Source organism: Heterocephalus glaber, unplaced genomic scaffold, assembly GCF_053883595.1.
Source record: "Heterocephalus glaber isolate CG9 unplaced genomic scaffold, H.glaber_assembly_v1.0 deba00000122, whole genome shotgun sequence".
Taxonomy (NCBI): Eukaryota; Metazoa; Chordata; class Mammalia; order Rodentia; family Bathyergidae; genus Heterocephalus; species Heterocephalus glaber.
Genome location: NW_028258138.1, coordinates 4,451,163 through 4,473,169, shown reverse-complemented (window position 1 = coordinate 4,473,169; position 22,007 = coordinate 4,451,163). Strand labels below are relative to the sequence as shown.

Below are 22,007 nucleotides of genomic sequence, written 5' to 3'. Positions count from 1 at the left end.
TCCTGTGCTTAGCTCCTAAGAACACCCATGCTACTTTACAGAATAAAGTGTCACCCCATGCCAGATTTTTAACGTTGTAATTTTGTCTTCTGACAGAAACAATAAATACAATGAACAAAAATATAATGAAGATCAGCACTCAGGAGGCTGAGGAAGGAGGATCTCCACGAGTTTGACACCAGCCTGAACCACATAGTGTGACCCTGTCTCAAAAAGCAAAGCAAAACAAAACAAATCATTATCCTGAGAATAGAGTTGTTTTGTTTTGTTTTTTCCCCAGAACTGGGGATCGAACTCAGGACGTTGCACTTGCCAGGCAGGCGCAGCGCCACTGAGCTAAAGGCCAAGTTCAAACTTTACATCCTCCCGCCTCAGCTGCCCAGGGACCTGGGATTTCAGGCGTGCACCAGCATGACCGGCTGCCAGGTTGTTTCCATAGGCCTCCCAGGGTGCGGGGGGGGGGGTGTCATAGTGCCGGCTAAGGTTTGAGGCTCCCATGCACAGCAAGACCATTCAGGTGGGTCCTGGAACTGAATGTCCTTCTCCTGGGGAGAGTTTAATGGGCATTTGTTCCTTCTCCGCAGCAGAAAGAGAGTCCAGCCCCAGCATCAGAATTCATTTATTCCTTCCACTGACATTTATTAGGCGTCAAGCTCCAGAAGGGGAGGTACAGAGGGCCAAGAAGCAGCATGTGTGGGAGGATTCCCTGCCTTGCATGGACTGATGGCCTACTGCACACGGCCAATGGAAAGGGCATAGCTCCAAAGCAGGCACTCACCAGTGCTGCACAACTTTATCGCAGATGAGCTGGCCGTGGGGCTCTGTAGCATCTGGGGGGAGGAGGGCCAAGTAGACGGGCGTCTCGGCCCCCTGCTCCGAGGCCCTGGAGCCCTCGTCCCCGGCCACGTCTGTCCTCACCCACCTGGGGCAGCAGGCATTCAGCAGGATCCTGTCGGCCCCTCTCTGTTCATCCAGCCGCCGGGCCATGATTCTTGACAAGACCGTGAGCCCCAGCTTGGATACCCCGTAAGCCGAGTCAGGCCAGCCTTCCCTCCTGTGCATCTCATTTTTCGCATCCTCCACAAACTTTTTCATGAGGTCCACCAGGTCCCCCTCCGTGAGTGCGTCACATTGGAGCCGTTCCCGCAGGGATTCGCTGCAGTCTTCAAGAGCTTTGGAGCCCTGCAAACTGCTGATGTTCACCACTCTCCCTGAGGCAGAAGACAAAGATAGATTGTGTCATGGAGAAGTGGTCCTTAGTGAATGACATGTGATCGAAAAGTACAGTGAATATTTAAAAGCAATTTTAAAAATTGGTATAGTAAAAGACACAGTGCCATGAATTCTCTGCCAAATATTCTCCCTCATTTTGTTTGGGTTTTTTTTTGTTGTTACTGGGGATCTAATGCAGGACTTTGCCCTTGCGAGGCAGGCGTGGTGCCACTGAGCTAAATCCCTGGCCCGTTTCCCATATATCTTGATCACCCCTGGTATCAAACACACAACTGAGGCAGGATGCAGGTTTGATTGTTGATAAAAACAAAAACTAGGGCCGGGGATTTAGCTCAGTGGTTTCATGGCCTGCTGCGCAAGCGCAAGGCCTGAGTTCCATCCCCAATACCAAAAAAAAAAAAAAAGTACCTGGGTGTGGTAGTGCACACCTGTAATCCCAGCACTCGGAGGCGGAGGCAGGAGATCATCTAGAGTTTGAGGCCGGCCTGGACTACATAGTGAGACCCTGTCTCAAAACACCAAAACCAAAAAAACAAAACAAAAGGTGACACTAGAAGGGATAAAATCTGCAGGAGAGGGATTGTGTGTGTGTGTGTGTGTGTGCGTGCGTGCGCGCGCGCTCCCAGGGGAAGAACAGATCCCTGCCAGTAAAGGAGCTCCCTCCTGGGCAGTTCTCCGAGCTGGCTGGAACTGTAGTCTGCAGCAGAGTCACCCCAGGCAGTTTTGCACTCACCCCGACATCCACACCCCAGGTGCTGTGGCCCTGCCTCCCAGAAGCTTCAGCCCCTTCCCCAGGACTAAGTCCTCCACTCCCCAGGGTGGCTCCACTGCCTCGGGATCCTGGGAGTTACACCAGGACTAGGCGGTGCCTGTCCTCAGTGTCTGCCGCTTCCCCACCCGGACTGGGTTGGTTCTCATCCCAGCTCTGATCCTATTCAAGGTCAGTTTACAGTAGTAACTCGTTCCTGTTCCCTCAGATGATCTGACTTGATATCCATGCCGTTACTAATTAACAGCTCCCAAACGACAACCACGCATGGTGCGGGACATGGACTCCACAGCAGCTGGAAGCACAGCCGGGAATCCGAAAACCAGGAAGGGGGAATTTGCACGACATCGCTGTGGAGTGCTGATCTTCTCACGTGTTATTCGGAAGGCACTGTGCGCTGTGTCGAGCGGGCTCCCTGGATTTTCCTCCTTCTCGGAATGCCTCTGCCTCTGTGCAGCACACATCCTGGGCGCACGCCTCTCCCTGGACACCCTCTCGGGCCCAGTCCCGCGTGGAGAGAGCCTCAGTCCGCCGCGGGAACCAGCGCCTCCTTCCCTCTCAGGTACCGCGCGCCCTGCAGTCGTTCAAGACTCTCGTTTGCAGTGGTAACACACAGGCCTTTCCTGACTCTTACTTCAATAAACGCCCATCTAAGCTCCCCCCTTGCCAACATTTTGACACATTTGCTTTCTCCTTCCTAAATTGCAGACGCCATGAACTTTGGCCTTCAATACGTGAGCACTTCCGGTGGGCTGCAAGGGATAGGGCAGCACCCGCTCCGGACGCTCAGTCCTTTCCACGCAATGGCACAGTATCTGCATCAGCTCGGGAACAGCCTCTTGGATGCCGACGTCATTTCCAGCTCACTTACAAAGCCTAACACAAGGTAACGCCATGTGAATAGCTGATGTGTTGTTAAAGGAATAATGGCAGGAAGAACTGGCTCTATGTGTTCGGTATAGATGTAGCCCCCCCCCCCCCCGATATTTCAGTCCGTAGATGGCTGAACACAGACTCGGAGCAGAGGACGCAGAGGCGGATTGCACTGGGGACAAGGGCAGCCCCTAGGCGGCCACAGTGCCGATCAGGTGCCAGGCTTTTATTACCCTACAACGCGAGCATCGCGAGTGGTATTTGAATGTCCCCAATTGTCCCAATTATGTTCCTCACAGTTTCCATCCGGGATTCACTCCGCCTGAGAAGGCAGCACCCACCCCACCAGCACCACCTTCTGGGGCCCTAGACCTACTGGGTCAGCCTCATTCTAGAAAGAGCAGGCAAGTAGCTCCCCCTAGTGGCAGGCCTTGAACACACAACAAGCCAATTTTGATTTTTGGTTTTTCTGAGACAAGGTCTTCCTTTGTAGTTCAGGCTGGCCTTGAACTCACTAAGTAGCCCAGGCTGGCCTTGAACTGGAGGCCATCCTCCTGCCTCAGCTTCCCAAGTGCCAGGATTACAGGTGTGTGCCACCATACCCAGCTCTTTAATGTTTTAAAGCAAAACAAAGAAAAATGAAATTTTAATGATCCTCAGCATTTTGCCCCTCAGGTAAACGTGAGTTTTATTGAAAAGTCACAAATAGCTGGGCATGGTAACACACACCTGTAATTCACGCACTCTGGGAGGCTGAGGCAGACAGATCTCAAGTTCAAGCCCAGTGTGGGTAATTTACTTAGTGAGACTTTGACTCAAAAATAAAAAGGGGGCCGGGGATGTAGCTCAGTGTGAAAACCCTACGTTCAACCTCCAGTACTTCAAAAACAGAAAAGAAAGAAAAGTCACAGATATTCTCCATGTGTGGTAAAGTGGAGGTTCCCGTTTGGAGAGTCAGGTTAGGAACTGACTGAAGGCAGCAAGTCAGTCCCCAACCCCCTCCCAGAGCTGCTCGCGAGCTCTCCAGAGGCTTGGTTTGCAGCATCTGCTGCCCTCAAGCTCCTTTCTTTAGGTATTTGAATTTGGTTGAGGAGCAAATAAAGTGGGGAGTTTCTAGCTCTGTCACTGCCTGCTGCATTCAGTTCTCTGGGCCTCAAGGGCCCCTCTCTGTAAAGTGGAGCAACACGCGGTTTCAGCAGTATTGTGCAGCTTTCAGAAAACCTTTTTTTGGGATGGGGGTTTGAACCCAGGGCCTTTGCACTGAGCTATGTCTCTCCCCTCCCTTTTGAAAGGGGGTCTCCCTAAGTCACGAAGTTGCTCAGCCTCTTAGAGTGCTAGAATTACAGGTTTTCACCACCACACCCAGCTGGCTCTCAAATTCTATGATTATAAAACTCACTGGGGAGAGGACTTTCTGATAACCTGGTAAAGGCATCTCTAGCAAGACCCTCTCTCAAAAAGGCTAGGAATGTAGCTCAGTGCAAAGACCCTGGGTTCAGTCCCCCTCTCAAAAGGAGCTGGGTGTGGTGTTGCACACCTATAATCCCGGCTCTCAGGAGGTTGAGGCAGGAGGATCACTGTGAGTTCCAGGTCAGCCTGAACTACACAGTGAGTCTTGTCTCAACAAAACCAAACCAAACCAAAAAAGGCTTATACGGGCAAAGTCTGATGCTTTCTCGGATGCCATCCTGGGTCCCTGGAGGAGCCAGGAGGGGCCATCCTGGCGACCTGGAGAAAGACTCACTGAGGCCGATGACAGCCAAAGGCCTCCAGGGTCGTTCACATCCTGTCCTCCAGGGCTGAGGTCCTGATGTGGAACCCGGGGTTCACATAAGAAGCAAGACACGAGGAGAAAACAAAGCAATTTTCTATTTCTCCCCCTTACAAAGAAATAGCAACACTGGGTGATTTCTGTGCACGGCTCCACGGGGGCTGCCGGCTTCCTCCTCCCTGAGCTGCCCGTGTAATGGTCATCCCCAGACTTACCGTGTGGCTTCACAATGGGCAGTAATTCGGTGCAGACGTTTCTAGTGGAGAAAAAGTTTGTCTTCAGCGTCATCTCAGCTTGAATGTCGAAGGGCGTTGGGTCATCCACTTTCAGAGAGAAGAGACAGAAAGAATCATACATTTCCCCTGAAATTCATGCATGGATCTTAATGTGTTACAATCAATTAAAGAAGAAACAAGCAAACTTTATTCACTACTGGGGATCCAACTTGGGTCCTTGCGCTTGGGCAGCAGGGGGCGAAACCACTGAACTAAATCCCTGGCCCCAAACTTTATTTTTTGAGTCAGGGTTTCTCTATATATTCCAGGCTGGCCTTGAACCCACTGTGTAGCCCAAGGTGGCCTCAAACTTACAGTGATCCTCCTGCCTTTGCCTCCCAAGTCCTGGGATACAGGTGTTTGCCACTACATCTGGCAAACAAGCTAACTTTAGTGTGGGCTCTGAAGCTCTCTGACTGGTGTCCTTATGCAGACTGGATTTTTGTTGTTGTTGTTGTTGTTGTTGTTGTTTGAAACCCCTGAGCTAAATCTCCGGCCCCACAAACTCACTTTAAAACAATCTTAAACCACTGGGCAGTGTTCTCCAACTTCAAGGTGCATCGGAATCACTTGCAGGGCCTGTGGAAACACAGCTTTCTGGCTGCATCCCAGACTTTCTTACGGGTGGGGCTGCAGCTACTGGGCTTGCAGCCACCTGGCCAGGCCACTGCGTCTCAGCCTGGAAGGTGCAAGTGGCGATTGGGGAATGTGACAGAATGCTGTGGGGGCAGTGAAGGCCCGGGTTGCTGAGGGGCAGGGCTCCCAGGGCACACAGCTTCCTCTGCCTGTTGTCCAGGGCTCAGGGCGCCCCAGGGCTTGTCACCTCTCAGGTCCCCAACTCCCCAAAGCCCACAGCTGGAGGTGTGAGAGGAAGGTGGAAGGCTGAGACCTCTGCTCTACAATGGTTTCCTGTAAGGTCTTGTCCCATGCCTGTACCGAAGCTGCCCTGTTTATTTCTTTCCAGTCCCAGCACAAGGCAGCGCAGTAACTTACCTGAGCAGTTGTTAGAATAAGAAGTCTCCTAGCCGGGATTTAGTTTAGTGGCACTGAGCCTGCCTCACAAGCGCAAGATCCTGAGTTGAATCCCAGTTAAAAAAAAGAAGTCGCGGGCCGGGGGTTTAGCTCAGTGGTTCTGCCGCCTGCCTCGCAAGCGCAAAGATGTGAGTTCGATCCCCGGTACCAAAAAAAAAAAAAAAGAAGTCGCCTTGATTTTGCCCCCCAAAGGGAGTGACTTCTTAAAACCACACTGGTGTTTGCTAATTTAGGCTGGCCCCCTGGAGGCAAGAATCGCTGGCTTCCTTTTTGCCAGAGCCTATCAAAGCCCTCCAAGCAACAAAGTACGAAATGCACTCGTGTGCAAGTGCGCGCTAGCTGGGTCCCAGCGACCCACTTCCTGTCCAGGACAGAGCGCAGGGATGAGCGCGCGCTTGTTCACCCGGAAAGCGAAAGCGCAGGGAGATCTTGGAGACCCTTGGCAGGGAAAATGGTTCTTGGACGAAACAAAGCTGATGACTTAGCAAGGCGCGGTCCCGCTCCCAGGAGGCCAGGGTTCTCGCAAACAGCCCCAGCTGGAAGTGTGGGAGGCCCGGGCGGCGCACAGGCCCGCACAGGCCAAGGGCAGGCGGCGAGTCCGAGCTACTGAGCGCGAAACCGCCCCGCCGCGCTGGGCGCGTCCCCCGGGCTGGCACCGCCCGCGCGGCCACGCCAGGGGTCGCCTGCGGCTCCCGGCTCTGCACCCTCGGAGGGCCCTAGGGACACCCCGACCCCCGCTCCGCGCCCTTCACCCACCCTTGAAGGCGATGCCCGCGTTGTTGACCAGCACGTTGAGCCCCCCGTACTCCCTGCGCAGGAAGTCGCGCACAGCGCGGATGCTCTGCAGGTCGTCGATGTCCAGCTGGTGGAAGCGCGGGCTCAGGCCCTCGGCCTGCAGCAGCTGCACCGCCGCCCGGCCGCGCGCCTCGTCCCGCGCGGTGAGCACCACGTCCCCGGAGAACCGCCGGCAGAGCTCGCGGGTGATGGCGAAGCCGATGCCCTTGTCGGCCCCGGTCACCAGCGCCACGCGGCTGCAGGACGACATGGCTGGGAAGCAGCGATGGGTACCGCGTGGACCGCGGCCCGGGCAGTGCACCCGGCCAGCGTCAGAGTGGCCGTGCACAAGGAGCTGTGGGACCCGGGGCTCCGGCTCCTGGGGAGCGAGGCCGCGCGGTCCCGCCCCCGGGAGGGGCCGTGTGTTCCAGAAGTTCGGGACGCCCGACTCCGGGTCCGCCTCCCGCGGGTCTGGATCCGACCCCGGGCTGAGCCGCGCTGGCTCCAGAGCTACAGCGGCGGGCACAGTCTGCAGGGGCCCCGGGTCCGGCGGCTGGACGGAAGCAGCGATCTGGGGAGACCCCCAAAGCCAGAGGAACGAGTGCGGAGTCAGGCTCTTGGGCGCGAGCGCGCGGTCAGCGGCAAGATGCAAACGCTCGCTTTTGCCTCTGCGGGGAAGTCGCCGCTTCTGCAGCGCGGTCCTGCTCGCTTAAGAGGTGGGAGAGAAGTTTCGGGAAAGGCGCCCTGCCAGGACACCCAACACGTGCGGCCGGGCTGCGCGGCTGTGGGACCCCGGAGCGCCCCCAAGTGGGAGGAGATGCTCCCCGCGCCCGAGCGTTGAGAGGAATGTTTTCACCAATCCCAAAGTCATCTCTGGGTGCAAAAGGGGTCTGCCCTTAGCTGTGCCCAGTGACACATCCACATGGGTGGGTCCAGGTGGTCCAGGCACTTCTGGAGGAGCGATGTGGGCGCCCACGAAACGGTGCCAGGCTTGAGTGTGGCCTGCGGTTAGACCCGCCCACCTTCCTCGTGGAAGCTGAGCGGGCTGGAGCCTGGTGTGCTGGATCAGTGGCTCTGAGGTGTGTTGGACGACTGTGATCTCCTCATGACTCGGTTGTTCCCAAGGACCTCTGCTCCCCGAGGCACCTTCTCCGTGGAGCCAGTCCCAGAGGCCAGGAAGCGGGGACCTGCTGGCCTCCTCCGGCCTCTGCCCAGCCCTGCTCGGCTTTCTGAGTTTGTTTTTTTGACATAAAGAGTTTTTCCCCCCTTTTTCTGAGAAGGCCCATCACTATGCTGCTCAGGCTGGCCTGGAACTCCCAGCTCAAGTGATCCTCCTGCCTCAGCCTCCAGAGTAGCCAGAAATATAGACATGTCACCGTGTTCAGTTTTTCTTTTCTTGTTTTCTTTCTCTTTCTCTTTTTTCTCTTTCTCTCTGATCTGTCTGGCTAAAGATTTAACTTCTCCTTTAAATTCTTTTTCTCAAGGAACTAGCGTTTAGTTTCATGATCTATTTTTCTCCGTCTGTTCCTGGTTATATTGATTTTGGTTCCAGTCCACCGCGCCCAGCTTAGACTCCTTGGTGCACTGGCTTTGGTCTCCCTTAGGCGATTATCCCTTTGCATATCCTGACCATTCAGGCAACACAGCGTTCCTCCCCTCGGGAGGCCTCTTGTCCATAGCTGTTCTGCCGGCTGCATCCACCCAGTAACTATCTGAGCAACTGTTAGTTACCAGCGACCTCAGGGCTGAAGTGACCATCGCGTTGAGGCGGCTCCCTGCCCTGTCCTGCCGCTCGCTTCCCATGTGGTTTTGGACAAGCCCCTAACTTCTCACTGCCTCAGTTTGCTCATTTGTGAAATGGGAGTAGAGTGTGAGCTCTTAGGATTGCTGCAGGACTTCCATGAGCTCATATAAGGAAAGCGCTTTGGCCGCATCGTCCCACGGTGGCACTGCCTACCTCACCCGCATCACTGTGTTCCGCTGCAGAGGAAGACGGGCCAGTATCCGGACCACATGTTCCTTGTCCTCAGCCCTCTGCTGATGTCCTCCCTGATAACAGGAGGCTCACCTGACCATGGTGTCAGAACAGACAGCAGGGCGGCTGGAGGCAGGGCCGGCGCCCACTGTCTCCCTGGAAGCAAGATGAAGGTCAGGTTCCGGTCAACAGAAGAGGTGGGCAGGCGAGTTGGTAACTCCCCAGGGCTTCTCCATCCCTGCCCTTCACTGCTGGCCCTTCCCAGGGCTTCGTCGCTTTCCTCCTGGCTGGGACACAATGCCCGACACCCATAGCTTACAGGAGGAGAGAAAACGGCATGGCAGAGGGGCCCGCTGGAGGCCTGCTCACAGCAGGGAAGGGTGGAGCTGGGCAGGGGGAGATGTGTCTTCCGGGTCGCAGGGAGATGTGTCCTTGCGGGTCACAGCCTAGTAGCTGCCTCTTCCCACCAGGCTCCACTGTAGCCCCCACCCCCCATGTGAATCACCCCCAAAAGCCCTGCCTATGAGCACGTGAGGCATTGGGGGGACATTTGTAGAAACCGTAGCAACCGGAAAGTGGGCTGGGGTCACAGCAGTGGTGCTTCGAGTGCCATGGGGAGGAGCAGGTCCAGGTGGGGCCACCTCAGTGAGCCGCAGCCCCACCCTGAGTGCTACCCGGGGCCCCCACAAGCAGCAGGGCTTGTTCTGAAGGTCACCATGGCGGGCACCCCTTGTGTCCCCTGGCACCGATTCCGGCCTTCTAAATGTGATGTCTGAAAGCCCGGACTCCATGCCAAGCCCGTGCTGGGCTGGGCCAGGGACCTAGGCAGGAGGAGCATCCTCAGCACCCACAGGCTGGGGTGGCCCCAAACCAGGAGACGTGGGCCCAGGGGCCTTTGGGCCTTCCATAGGACCCATGTCACTGCTCAGTCTGAAGCCTTGTTTTCTTTTCCTTTTATCTTTTTATTTATTTATTTTTGAGACAGACTCTCGCTGTATAGTTCAGGCTGGCCTTGAACTCACTGTGTAGCCCAGGCTGGCCTCGAACTAATGGTGATCCTCCTGCCTTGGTTTTTACAACTCTTAGCTTGAAAACCATTTCCAAGGCGATGGGAAAAGTCATTCCATATATTATCTCCCTGGAGAGCAACTGACCCTACCTGTTGAAATAGGCCAGCCTGTGTCAAATAACAGAGAGAGAGAGAGAGAGAGAGAGAGAGAGAGAGAGAGAGAGAGAGAGAGAGAGAGAGAGAGAGAGAGAGATCTTTTCCCAGAAGGGGAATTGGAGGAATTTATCCTACAGAGGCCTGCCCAGTGGTGTGAAATGACCACAGGCCAAGGACTTGCTTTTTTTTTTCTTTTTTCTTTTTTTTTTTTTTGGTGCTGAGGATCGAACTAGGGAACTTGTGCTTGCCAGGCAGGCACTGGAACCACTGAGCTAAATCATGAGCCCCAAGGACTTGTGTTTGAAAACAGCTCCTAGCCAGGTTATTGTAAAGGGCAGAAGTTATTCAGCAAGATAATAATGGTTACAGTTTCTTATAGGGATAGATGATACTGTTAATGTTGTTAGAAATATTTGAGTGCTGTAAGGTTTCTCTGTCAACTTCAGAAACCACCTGAGCCAGTAGCACCTTACAGACTTGCGGCCAGACAGTGCCCCCTTGTGGCACAGTGGCCACACTTCATGTCATTTGTGTGTCTCAGGTTCTGGAGGGGCTGAGATGAATTGCTTAATAGTAGAAATCAGTATGGAGATTCTGCAAAAGAAATAAACTAGAAATTCTATTTGACCAGCTGTTCCCCTTCTGGGTACCTTCCTGAGTTATACATCATATTACAGAGATACATGGATGCCTATGTTTATAGCAGCACAACTTTTAGTAGCTGAATCTTGCAAATGGCCTCTGTGTCACTCAGCAGATGAATGGATAGAGTGTGGTATTTACACACCATGGAGGACTACACTGGCATAAAGAAGGATAAACTTGAGTCATTTGTAGGAAAATGGATGCACCTTGAGACCCTAATGTAAAGAGAAATAAATCAAGATGAGTAAGCTTAAATATTGTGTCATTTTTCATTTTTTTTTTAGTTAATAAAATGGTATTCTTTTTAAAAAGTGAAATAACTCTAAAGCAAAAAATGATGAAATAGTATTACAGTTATTTTCCATGAAGGATTAGTTTGAAAAGTAAAAAAACAACCAGTAAGAATAAACTGTTGCCTCTTTTGCATTTAACCTTCTCTGGCTGCCTGGTCAAAAAGTCTAGAGATGAGACTCTCTTTGTCCTTCTTTGCTGAAGCCCTTAGCACAGTTCAAGTGCTTCCTTTGTTTCCTTCTGCAAATTCCCATCTTTTCTCGCCCGAATACACCATTTTACCTAGAGGCATTTTCTTCATAATTTACCTAATTCTAGCGATAGGCAGCTGAAGGCCGTTCGTTACAAGGGATGTGTCCATCTCCCCAGGATAAAGTGCGACCTATGCTCGGAGCAGGCGATCTCCTAGGAACATCACGAATCCTGGTGTTCTTGTCACTCCCCTGGCACTGAGGGCCACCGTGACACTGTTGTGCCCAGATCGCGATGTCCCAAAGACCACCAGGAGACCGTTTCCGATGTAAGCACACGAGGGTCGTTTATTCAAGCTTAAGCAGGGACTCTCAATTGTCACCGACGCAGCGGATCGAGATTGAGAGCCCCGAGCCTCGAAACTAGCAGGGTTTTTATTGAGTATACATCAAGCTTTGGTTGTTAGTAGCCAGGTGATTGGTTAATGCTAAATACATATGAAGTGTAGGGTTTTGATTGGTTAGGCTCGGGGGGGGTTAAGGGGGTTACGTATAGATTTTTGCAAGGGAGAAGGGGGCAAAGGTTAGGGGTCGACTGTCATAAGCTGATGGTTAGCAGGTCCACTGACTAATGGTCACATCTATCTTTTGTGGGCAGTTAGCCATTAACTGTTTACCTTATAGGTAGTGTGTCCGGAATGTCCTTCCTGAGTACACAGATGGCTGGGTAATAAACTTAGGAATTTTGAGTGGATAAGCACAAATTTGAGAGAACAAAGGAGACAGCTCCAAAATGGAGTCATTCTGAGAGAACAAAGGAGACAGCTCCAAAATGGAGTCACTCTGGCTCCACATTCCCCCCTTCTCAGGGTGCTGTAGAGGGCCAATCATGGGCCTCTGGGGGTTAATTCTGTCAAATCAATAGGTATTGGCTGGTATTGGGACCTGAGTACCATTAACTGAACAGCGTTAATTCGCTTTTTAATGAACGAAACTAGTCTATTAAGTATGCAAGGTCCAAAGGTTAATAGTAGCAACACGATAAGCAAGGGGCCCAACAGGGTAGAAATTAGGGTAGTGAGCCAAGGGGAAGAATTAAACCAAGATTCGAACCAGGTTTGAGATTGTTCTCTTTCTTGTTTACGTTTGGCGATGCCTTCTCTAACTTTAGCCATGGATTCTTTGACTACTCCTGAATGATCTATATAGAAACAGCATTCTTCACCTAGTGCAACACAGAGTCCTCCTTGTTGAAGGAAAATTAAGTCCAGCCCCCTTCGGTTTTGGAGGACTACCTCTGCTAGTGAAGTTAAAGACTCTTGGAGGTGGGAGATGGAGCTTTCTAGCCTTTCAATATCTATATCTATGGCTGTCCTTAAGTCATTATAATATTTATTGTGTATTAGTAGCGATGAAACTCCCGTTCCTGTCCCAGCTAGTCCTAATCCTAAGAGAACGGTCAAAGTAATGGCCGTTACAGGTTCTCGCTTAACTCTGACCTGGGTTTCAGCCAGGCGGCTGGGGATGTCTTTTTCTGAGTGATATAACAACCGGGGGACTAATTGTACAAGTACACAGAAATCTCTTGTTTGTTTTAACACTAGCCCATGTACACAAGGGGTAAGTCCAGAGGAACAGGCCCACCACCCGTCATAAGGGGGAATGAGATATTTAGGCCTAGGTCTAAGGATGGTTTTGTTACAAAGGTGTTGGTGGGAGGCCGGGACACTGCCGACACAAGTTCCTTGCCCAGTTACTGATTGTAGGGTCAGCCTAGCTGTCCCTTTTTGTTGCCATCTACATTGAGTCGGGCTGTCTGACTTAGTGAAATTGTCTAGATAAGCTACTGCTTCATAGTATGGGGGCTTAGTATCATAACATAGCCAGCAGGACTGAGTGAGGTCTGGCCTAGATGCATTTAGGGCTTTAAAGGTGTGAACCATCAGTTCCCAAAGGGGGTCCTGGTCCCGGTTATGATCGACTTTATCAATCTGGGTGATCATTTGAATCAAGGGCGGGGATGTGGAAGCGGAGGTTAAGTCTGATGGCCGTACGGAGGCGTTTGGTTTTGGTGACATAGGCGAGCTTTTTGGGGGAGGGGGCTTAATAGGTCTGAAAGGGGCTATTGGAGCTAGCGCCAAGTTTGGCCCTATCAATTGGGGAGACCCTATGGTGAGCGGCTCTGCCTTCAGTTTTATAGTGAATAACAACCCGGTATCATAACCATCTTGATATAGACGGAGTCCCCAAGTCTGGCCTGTTTCCCATTTAGTGTACCTTTTACCTGAATCCGTGAATGAAAGTCTGACCGGGTTACAGAGGAACCCGGTACAGGGGCCACTAAGAACTAAGAAATTACCACCCTTTTGATTTGTCTGCAGGCCAGGGGGCCCAGGGACTCTTTTTAAAGAAATAAAATCGTCCTTGACAGGCGGGGCCCAGGAGACGGTGCCCGTGGACTCACATCCCCATTTGGCACAATAGAACTGGTCAGGTCCCCCGCACTTGTTTATCTGAGACTGTGTGCGCCTTTCTCCCGGACAAACATAAAAGGGGGTGCTTTGTAGGATGTTTCTATCAAGAGAATGGCTACACCCAGGGTCAAGTCTAGGAGGGGCCATGGGTACTGGAGCCATGGGCAGGGATGTTCTATTAGTATTACATTGGCCTATGCCTTTTTTACATATTGGCTCTCCTCTAGGCCCGATTTTCCAGTTTCCAGTGTTCCAAGTCCCTGTGGCGAGCGAACACAGGTCAAAGTCTAGGTCTGGCCACCAGGTAAGTGGTGGAGCCACTTCGGATGAACTATTAACAATGTTGCCCGTAGACGTACTAATGATCATCCAGGTTAAATTTAAGGGAGCATATGGGTTTTGTCCTCCTAGTGTCGGTGTCAAAAGTACAGTTACCATAATCACGATCGTCGACGACGTAGCTTGAGTTTGAGGGGACTGTCTTGGTCTCTGGACACCTGCCATGATGGAACGAAGTCTTCTAGGACAGTGTGAGGATCTGCAGGGCGAACGTGAGTGTAGTGTACCCACGAAGCAATCCCGTCGACCTTGAGAGCAGTGGGCGTGGTCAGGACTGTGACGTAGGGTCCTTTCCAACGGGGCTCAAGGTCTTTCTGCCGGTGTCTCCGAACGAAGACCCAGTCTCCAGGTCGGTAGCGATGGGGCTCAGGAGGTGGTCCGGTCTGGTATAAGGCTTCTAACTTAGGCCAGATGTCTTCGTGTACACTTTGGAGGCTTTTTAAAGAAAGTAACAACTTTTGGTCATCAAATTCAACAAGTACATTTGAGTGAAGGTTGGGGATAATGGGAGGGGGAATTCCAAACATGATTTCAAAGGGGGTCAACCCCATTTTATAGGGTGAATTGCGCACCCTATAAAGGGCGAAGGGAAGGAGAGTCACCCAGTCACCGCCAGTCTCTAAGGTTAATTTAGTTAAGGTCTCTTTTAAGGTTCTATTCATCCTTTCTAGCTGTCCTGAGCTTTGGGGTCTGTATGCACAATGTAATTTCCAATCTGTCCCCAACACCTGTGCTAGGGTTTGACTCACCTTGGAAATGAAGGCGGGTCCATTATCTGATCCTAGCATTACTGGAAAACCGTACCTTGGCAGGATGTCTTCTAGCAGCTTTTTAGTCACACTCTGCGCTGTCTCGTGTTTGGTAGGAAATGCTTCTATCCATCCTGAAAAAGTATCTACGAAAACTAACAAGTATTTATAACCGTACTTTCCAGGTTTTACCTCGGTGAAGTCCAATTCCCAATAGGCTCCAGGTCGGTTTCCCCTCAGCCTATTTCCTGGGTTGGCCCTATTGTGGGTGGCATTTGTCAATTGACAGGCTTTGCAGGTAGCAACAATATGTTCAATTGTAGAATTAGCATCACGGATCTTAATTTCAGCATGTCTCAGGAGATCTTGCATTTTCCGAGTGCCCATGTGGGTGGTCCGGTGTATCTTGGAGAGAACTTGTTCTCCCAGTGTCTTAGGCAGGATGACTTTACAATCAGAAGATTTCCACCACCCGTTGAGGCACTGGGGCGTAGGTAATTGTTTTATCCAATTTAAGTCCTTTTCAGTGTACTGGGGTTTTTCTGGTAGGGCTGCACTTCCCGGATCGGGCAGCTGAGTGGCCAGTGTCAGATCAACCTTTAAAGCTATTTTTCGGGCCGTCTGGTCAGCTAGATTATTTCCTCTGGCAATTGGAGTGTCGCCCTTCTGGTGTCCTGGGCAATGGATAATGGCTAATTTTTTCGGTAGCCAGAGGGCTGTTAAGAGGGCAAGGATCTCTTCTTTGTTTTTAATAGTCTTTCCTTCAGCTGTCAAGAGTCCCCTTTCTTTGTAGATGGCCCCATGGACGTGCGCAGTGGCAAAGGCATACCGGCTATCTGTGTATACATTTAACTTTAGGCCCCGTCCTAAAGTCAATGCCTTGGTCAGGGCTACGAGTTCTGCCCGTTGTGCTGAGGTCCCGGTGGGCAATGGTTCTGCCCAAATGACCTCAGTTTCTGTCACCACAGCTGCCCCAGCATACCTGTGGCCCTCACGAACAAAGCTGCTTCCATCAGTGTACCAGGTGTTGCCTGCGTCTGGCCATGGTTGGTCACTCAGATCTGCTCGAATTCCGTGTACCTGCGCCAGGATATCTGTGCAGTCGTGAAGCGGAGCCTCTAAGTTCGGGTCTGGTAACAGTGTGGCTGGGTTTAAAGCAGCCGGGGCCTGAAAGACAACTCGGGTTGGATTTAGGAGTAAGCTCTGGTAGTGGGTCAGGCGAGCATTACTGAGCCATCGATCTGGAGGCTGTTTTAGGACTCCCTCAATGGCGTGAGGGGTGGTCACGCATAGTTCTTGGCCTAATGTCAATTTGTCAGCGTCTTTGACCATTAGAGCTACTGCTGCAATCATTCTTAGGCACGGGGGCCATCCTGACGCAACTGGATCAAGTCTTTTTGATAAGTACGCCACTGGGCGGCGCCATGGCCCTAGATACTGGGTCAGGACGCCCTTAGCGACTCCTTTGTTTTCATCAATGTAAAGGTGGAATGGCTTAGTAATATCAGGCAAGCCCAAGGCTGGTGCCGTCAGCAAGGCTGTTTTAATTTGATCGAAAGATTTTTGTAGCTTTTCTGTCCATTGAAAAGCCTGACTGTCTCTAGTTGCCTCGTAGAGGGGCTTTGCGAGCTCTGCGAACCCTGGTATCCATAGGCGGCAGAAGCCCGCCGATCCCAAGAATTCTCTGACTTTTCGAGGGGAATCTGGTGTGGGTATCTTAAGAACTGTCTCTTTTCTAGCATCCGACAGCCATCTCTGCCCTTCTCTAAGCACGTACCCCAGGTAGCTTACCTCGGGTTTGCAGATCTGGGCCTTTTTAGCGGACACCCGATACCCCAGCTCTCCTATGACCATCAAGAGTCTCTTGGTTCCATTTAAGCAGTCTTCCTGTGTCTCAGCTGCCACAAGAAGGTCATCTACATATTGTAACAGAGTTAGTTGGGGGTTCTGGAGGCGAAACTCACCCAGGTCTTCATGTAGGGCCTCGTCGAAGATGGTGGGAGAGTTTTTGAATCCTTGAGGTAATCGGGTCCACGTCAGCTGTCCGTTGATGCCTTGCTCTGGATCACTCCATTCAAATGCAAAGATGTGTTGGCTTTTAGGTGCCAGTGGAAGGCTAAAAAAAGCATCTTTGAGATCTAAGACTGTGTACCAGCGATGGCTCGGGGGAAGAGAACTCAATAGGGTGTATGGATTAGGCACTGTGGGGTGGATGTCCATAACCCTCTTGTTTACCTCCCGGAGGTCCTGCACTGGCCGATAGTCATTAGAATGAGGTTTTCGTACTGGCAACAAGGGGGTGTTCCAGGCCGATTGGCAAGGTCTGAGAATCCCCTGAGCAAGTAACCTCCTGATGTGTGGAGTTATTCCTTTCTGGGCCTCCAGGGGCATAGGATATTGGCGAACTCGTACCGGATCTGCTCCAGGTTTTATTTCTATAAACACCGGTGCCCTGTGTATAGCTAGCCCCATGCCTCCAGTTTCCGCCCATGCTTGTGGGAACATGGAGAGCCATTGTTCCATATCAGGATCAGGAGGGGCCCTCTTTTGATGTAGTAGATATTCATCTTCCAGGTTTATGGTTAGTACCTGAATGGGCCTTCCCTCTTGATTAAGGACTTTTGTGCCCCCGGGTTGGAAATGAATTTGAGCCCCTAATTTAGTAAGTAAGTCTCTTCCTAATAAGGGGTAGGGGCAGTCTGGTATAACCATAAATGAGTGGGTTACTTGGCCCACTCCCAAGTCTACTGTTCTTTGGGTTGTCCATGAATACTTTTTCATGCCTGTAGCTCCTTGAACCCAGGAGGTTTTATCAGAAATATGGCCACACGGTTTGAGTAGGACTGAATGTTGAGCCCCTGTATCCACCAGGAACTCAATAGGTCTCCCCTCCACTTTTAGGGTTACCCTGGGCTCGGGGAGGGGTGCCGAACCCCGTCCCCCCTAATCATTTGATTCATCCGCAGCCAGAATAGGGGTCTTGGGGCGTCCTTCTCGCTGTTTCTTTTTAGGACAGTCCCTGGCCCAGTGTCCGTATTCTTTGCAATAAGCACATTGATTTTTCCCCAACTGGGGGCGCTCTCTGCGTCTCTCTTTGTTTTCTCCTTCCATCACAATCTTTTTTAGTCTACGTTCACATTCTTTCTGCTCTCCCGCAGTGGCAGCCAGAAGGATCCGAGCTAAGTTTCGGGTCTGGCGGTCATCAGCTTTTTCTCGTTTCTCCTCTGCGGTTTCTCTATTGTTATACACTTTCTCTGCCACTGCCACTAAGTCCTGAATACTCTTTTCTCCTAACCTATCTACTTTCTGTAACTTTCTCTTAATGTCTGGTGCCGCCTGGTTGACAAAATGTATTATTACAGCTGCCTTTGTCTCAACTGCTTCTGGGTCCATAGGAGTGTACCTACGAAAAGCTTCCTGAATTCTTTCTAGGAAAGCAGCAGGGCTTTCATCTAACTTTTGTTGTACATCTCCTACCTTAGCCAAATTGGTGGGCTTCCTCGCCGCTGCTCTGAGACCTCTTAATAAAGTCTGGCGATAGACTCGAAGTCTCTCCTTACCTTCTGCCGTATTGAAGTCCCAGTTAGGTCGGGACAGAGGAAAAGAAGTGTTGATGGTGTCTGCATTGGTGGTGGGCTGACCACTGTCACCAGGAACCAATTTTCTGGCCTCATTCTGGATTCTCTCTCGTTCCTCAGTGGTGAACAGAACCTGCAGAAGCTGTTGACAGTCATCCCAAGTGGGCTGATGGGTAAACAAAACAGTTTCTAACAGGTTAATCAAATCTCTAGGGTTATCAGAGAAATTGGCATGTTGTCGGCGCCAATTATAAAGATCACTGGTAGCAAAGGGCCAGTAATGATGAGGCTGGTTTCCATGTTCATCAGGGGGCCCTATTGCTCGCAGCGGGCAGACAGTTGAATCTGCCGGTCCTGCCGGCGAGGCGGCGCGCCGGTGACGAGTATTTTGGGCGGGACCATCACGGTTGTCGGCGGCGCCCGGGGCGGGCTCCCCAGCCCCGGCTGGGACTGGGTCACCTCCTCCAGCCTGCTGTGGCGGAAGAAAGGGGAGGGAATAGGGGGGAGGAAATATAAGATCTTCCTCGGTCCCTCCCTGGAGGACAGGGTAAAGTGGCGCGGTTGGCTTGGTTTCGGTTTGTTTTTCATCCGCGCGCTTTTTAGGAGCCTTTTCTTTGGCTGTCAGGATTAACTCCGGTTGCTGCTGCTGTGAAGGCAAAAAGAGCTTAACCCATGGGGGCGGGTTAGAAACCAGAAATTCCCAAACGGCGATGTAGGGTATCTGATGGGGGGGAGGATGGCTTTACGAACTCTGCGAATTATCTGCAAATCAAAAGTTCCCTCGGGGGGCCATCCTACCCCGAGGGAGGGCCACTCTGAGCCACAGAGGGTGATGAACTTAGTCTTCTTAATTTCTAAACTTAAGTTATGAGCGCTCTCCCTAACTTCTTTGAAATAGTCTGTTACAAGGGAAAGAGGGGTAGTCACAGTCTGTCCCATCGTCTCGGTCCAAGTCAGCACAAACAGACACACAAACGCAACAGAGAAGCACAAGGTGAGACAAAACCGTCCTCCGCGCGATCGGAGGCAATGCAAATGGGACGACGGCCTCCTGCCGTGCCGCGGGAGCGACCCGCACCGTCCCTCCAGGAGTCTCACTGACCCGTACTCTTGGGGCACTCCGTCCCCACCAGCGGAATCCGGAACGTCTTCCAGGATTCCGGGTCGGCGGCCCTTGCAGCGCGTCCGCCTAGACCGTCTGCCGACCTTCCCAGAAAATAGGCCCAGACTTTACAAGCACAAAGAAAACACTCACCAGCCGGCGTTGACCCTCCGGTACGGGAGTCCTGAAGGTCTTGGGATCCCGGACGAGCCCCCAAATGTTGTGCCCAGATCGCGATGTCCCAAAGACCACCAGGAGACCGTTTCCGATGTAAGCACACGAGGGTCGTTTATTCAAGCTTAAGCAGGGACTCTCAATTGTCACCGACGCAGCGGATCGAGATTGAGAGCCCCGAGCCTCGAAACTAGCAGGGTTTTTATTGAGTATACATCAAGCTTTGGTTGTTAGTAGCCAGGTGATTGGTTAATGCTAAATACATATGAAGTGTAGGGTTTTGATTGGTTAGGCTCGGGGGGGGGGGGGGTTAAGGGGGTTACGTATAGATTTTTGCAAGGGAGAAGGGGGCAAAGGTTAGGGGTCGACTGTCATAAGCTGATGGTTAGCAGGTCCACTGACTAATGGTCACATCTATCTTTTGTGGGCAGTTAGCCATTAACTGTTTACCTTATAGGTAGTGTGTCCGGAATGTCCTTCCTGAGTACACAGATGGCTGGGTAATAAACTTAGGAATTTTGAGTGGATAAGCACAAATTTGAGAGAACAAAGGAGACAGCTCCAAAATGGAGTCATTCTGAGAGAACAAAGGAGACAGCTCCAAAATGGAGTCACTCTGGCTCCACAACACCAGCCCCTTGCTCGAGGAACAGCAACACCCGCCCTTCCCATGCTTCCCTCCTCTCAGGGACGCCACGAAATCGCTTCCCGACTCCCCTACTCCTTGTTGGCTCATGTTTCGTTTCGCTCCTTTTCCCTGTCTCTCTGTAATTCCATTAATGGGCAAAACTAGGACAAGCGCAGGTGGACATTTTAAAGTGAAAGCTTCGTGCAAGAACAGACCATTTCCCCTGCGAAGAGACCCGCCAAAGCACATTCAAGGGCGAGCGTGGGGATTTTCCTCCCAAGAAAAAGAAATACTCGTTCAATACTCTCTTCAACAAAAGACTGAAATCACTTAACCCCGATTTTCTTTTTTGTCTTCTCAGAGACACAGGAAAGCCAGACAGGCCAGGACAGCCTCAGCAGTGGCCTCCTTTCTGACAGAGGACGGCGTGTGGCCTCCACATCAGGGTCAGGGAAGGGTGACACGCCGAGGAGAGGAGGATGGCATTGCTTAAATCGATGGCAGCATTCTCATTAATTCTCTTTCCAGCCGTTTTCAAGGAAGCCAACAACTGGGCCGGCGGAGAGTAGGGTGGGAAGACCATGGCTGTGCGAAGACGCGCCCGCGGGTCAGCCAACATGGCCACCTCCACATGGCCGAGAGTCACGGGCTCCCAGTGACAAGGCGTCCAAAGGCTAGGCGGCCAGAAGGACCCTAGACAAGAGGCAGAGCACAAAACCTCCGTGATTCCTCTAACCACCGCCGGAGGGCGCGACCTCGCGGACTGATATCTCGGCCAAAGGTCGGCGGGAAGGTGCCACGTAACAGCACAGGGGAGCCGGTCTCTAACGCTCTCGGCGCCTTTCCTCCCACATGGAACACGGAAGGGACAACGGCTCTGTGGACTCGCATTTCCACTGACTCCTTGTCTTTAAGTGTTCAAAATGGCTAAATATTCGCAGGAGGGGTGGTTGCCCCCCCCGTCTTGCTGAGTGGTTCAGCCCGGGCTGGCCGCCGCACCTCCCTTTACCTCTCCACCACCCCCACTCCGGTGCCGCATTGGCGCGCGGCGCCGGGGGGCGGGGCCGAGCCGGCGCGCGCTGCACTATAAGCACTGGGCCTCGCCGCCGGTCATCTCGTTCTCTGCGCGCCTTCTCCTCGGTGGAAGTGTGGCTTCCGTTGTTATCAGCTGCCTTGCTACTGCCCTCCCTCCTTCTTAACGCCACCTTCCCAGTCCGTCATCGCCAGCATGAACGGCCAGGTCAACAGTTTCCACGACGTGTTCATCGAGGAGGGCACGTTCCTCTTCACCTCGGAGTCTGGGGGCGAAGGCCACCCAAGTGAGGTGGCGAGCTCCGGGACACGGCGAGGGGCAGGAGGAGGGCAGCGCCGGCCGGGTTCGCCGCGGGGGGGTGGGGGTGGTGGTGTGGAAGTCCGCGCAGCCCGTCCTTGCCCAGCGGAAGGTGGGAAGAACGACGGCCGCATGCGTAGCCGCGCCCCCGTGTCACTTTTCTTATATGAGAGACTCACAGCTTAAATAAATTAAAGAGCAAAATAAAAGATAGTAAGGAATAGGGAGACAGATCATTTGCAAAAGGGAAGGGGACCAGGAGAACAGCACAACTCCAATGTTCGCCTCTGTTCACATGGTCACTGCCCTACTGCGCGTCTGTGTGTGTCTTCTCCCCTCTTATAAGGACACCAATCACTGGACTTAGGGCCACCCAATCCAGCATGACCTCGCCTTAGCTGATTAGATCTGCAGAACCTGCCACCAAAAGGCCACGACTGAGGTTGCAGGGTGACCTGAATTTTCTTTTGAGGGGAAGGGGTTCCACTGTTCATCCCACTGCAGGTCAACAGTGGGATTCACCCAGAAAGACGAAGAGGAAATCCATTAGTCTGTTCAGGAGGCTGCTCTGGAAAGTGCTGCCATGGTGTCTGCCGTGTGTCCTGAAGCTGTGGAAAGGTGGGGAGATGTGTGGACCCA

At 52.2% G+C, this 22,007-nt stretch overlaps 2 protein-coding genes across 3 annotated transcripts; one reads left to right on the top strand and one right to left on the bottom strand.

Moving 5' to 3' along the window:
* Nucleotides 1-601: 601 nt before the first annotated feature.
* Nucleotides 602-6,998, bottom strand: Cbr3 (carbonyl reductase 3). 2 transcript variants are annotated; one of them, XM_004842402.3, is made up of 3 exons: nucleotides 6,710-6,998; nucleotides 4,862-4,969; nucleotides 602-1,211 (listed from the first exon to the last, which is right to left on the bottom strand). In XM_004842402.3, the coding sequence occupies exons 1-3, from the start codon at nucleotides 6,996-6,998 to the stop codon at nucleotides 775-777; spliced, it is 834 nt and encodes a 277-aa protein (XP_004842459.1). In that variant the 3' UTR covers nucleotides 602-774. The 2 variants fall into 2 exon arrangements, with proteins under 2 accessions (XP_004842459.1, XP_087068145.1); XM_087212019.1 differs by lacking the exon at nucleotides 602-1,211 and adding an exon at nucleotides 1,221-2,576.
* On the top strand, nucleotides 2,270-21,589 carry LOC147830317 (uncharacterized). The gene is made up of 5 exons (XM_087181775.1): nucleotides 2,270-2,564; nucleotides 2,711-2,888; nucleotides 3,002-3,090; nucleotides 6,565-7,443; nucleotides 20,400-21,589. Exons 1-5 carry the CDS (start codon nucleotides 2,270-2,272, stop codon nucleotides 20,552-20,554), a joined length of 1,596 nt encoding a protein of 531 aa, XP_087037901.1. The 3' UTR covers nucleotides 20,555-21,589.
* Nucleotides 21,590-22,007: the final 418 nt, after the last annotated feature.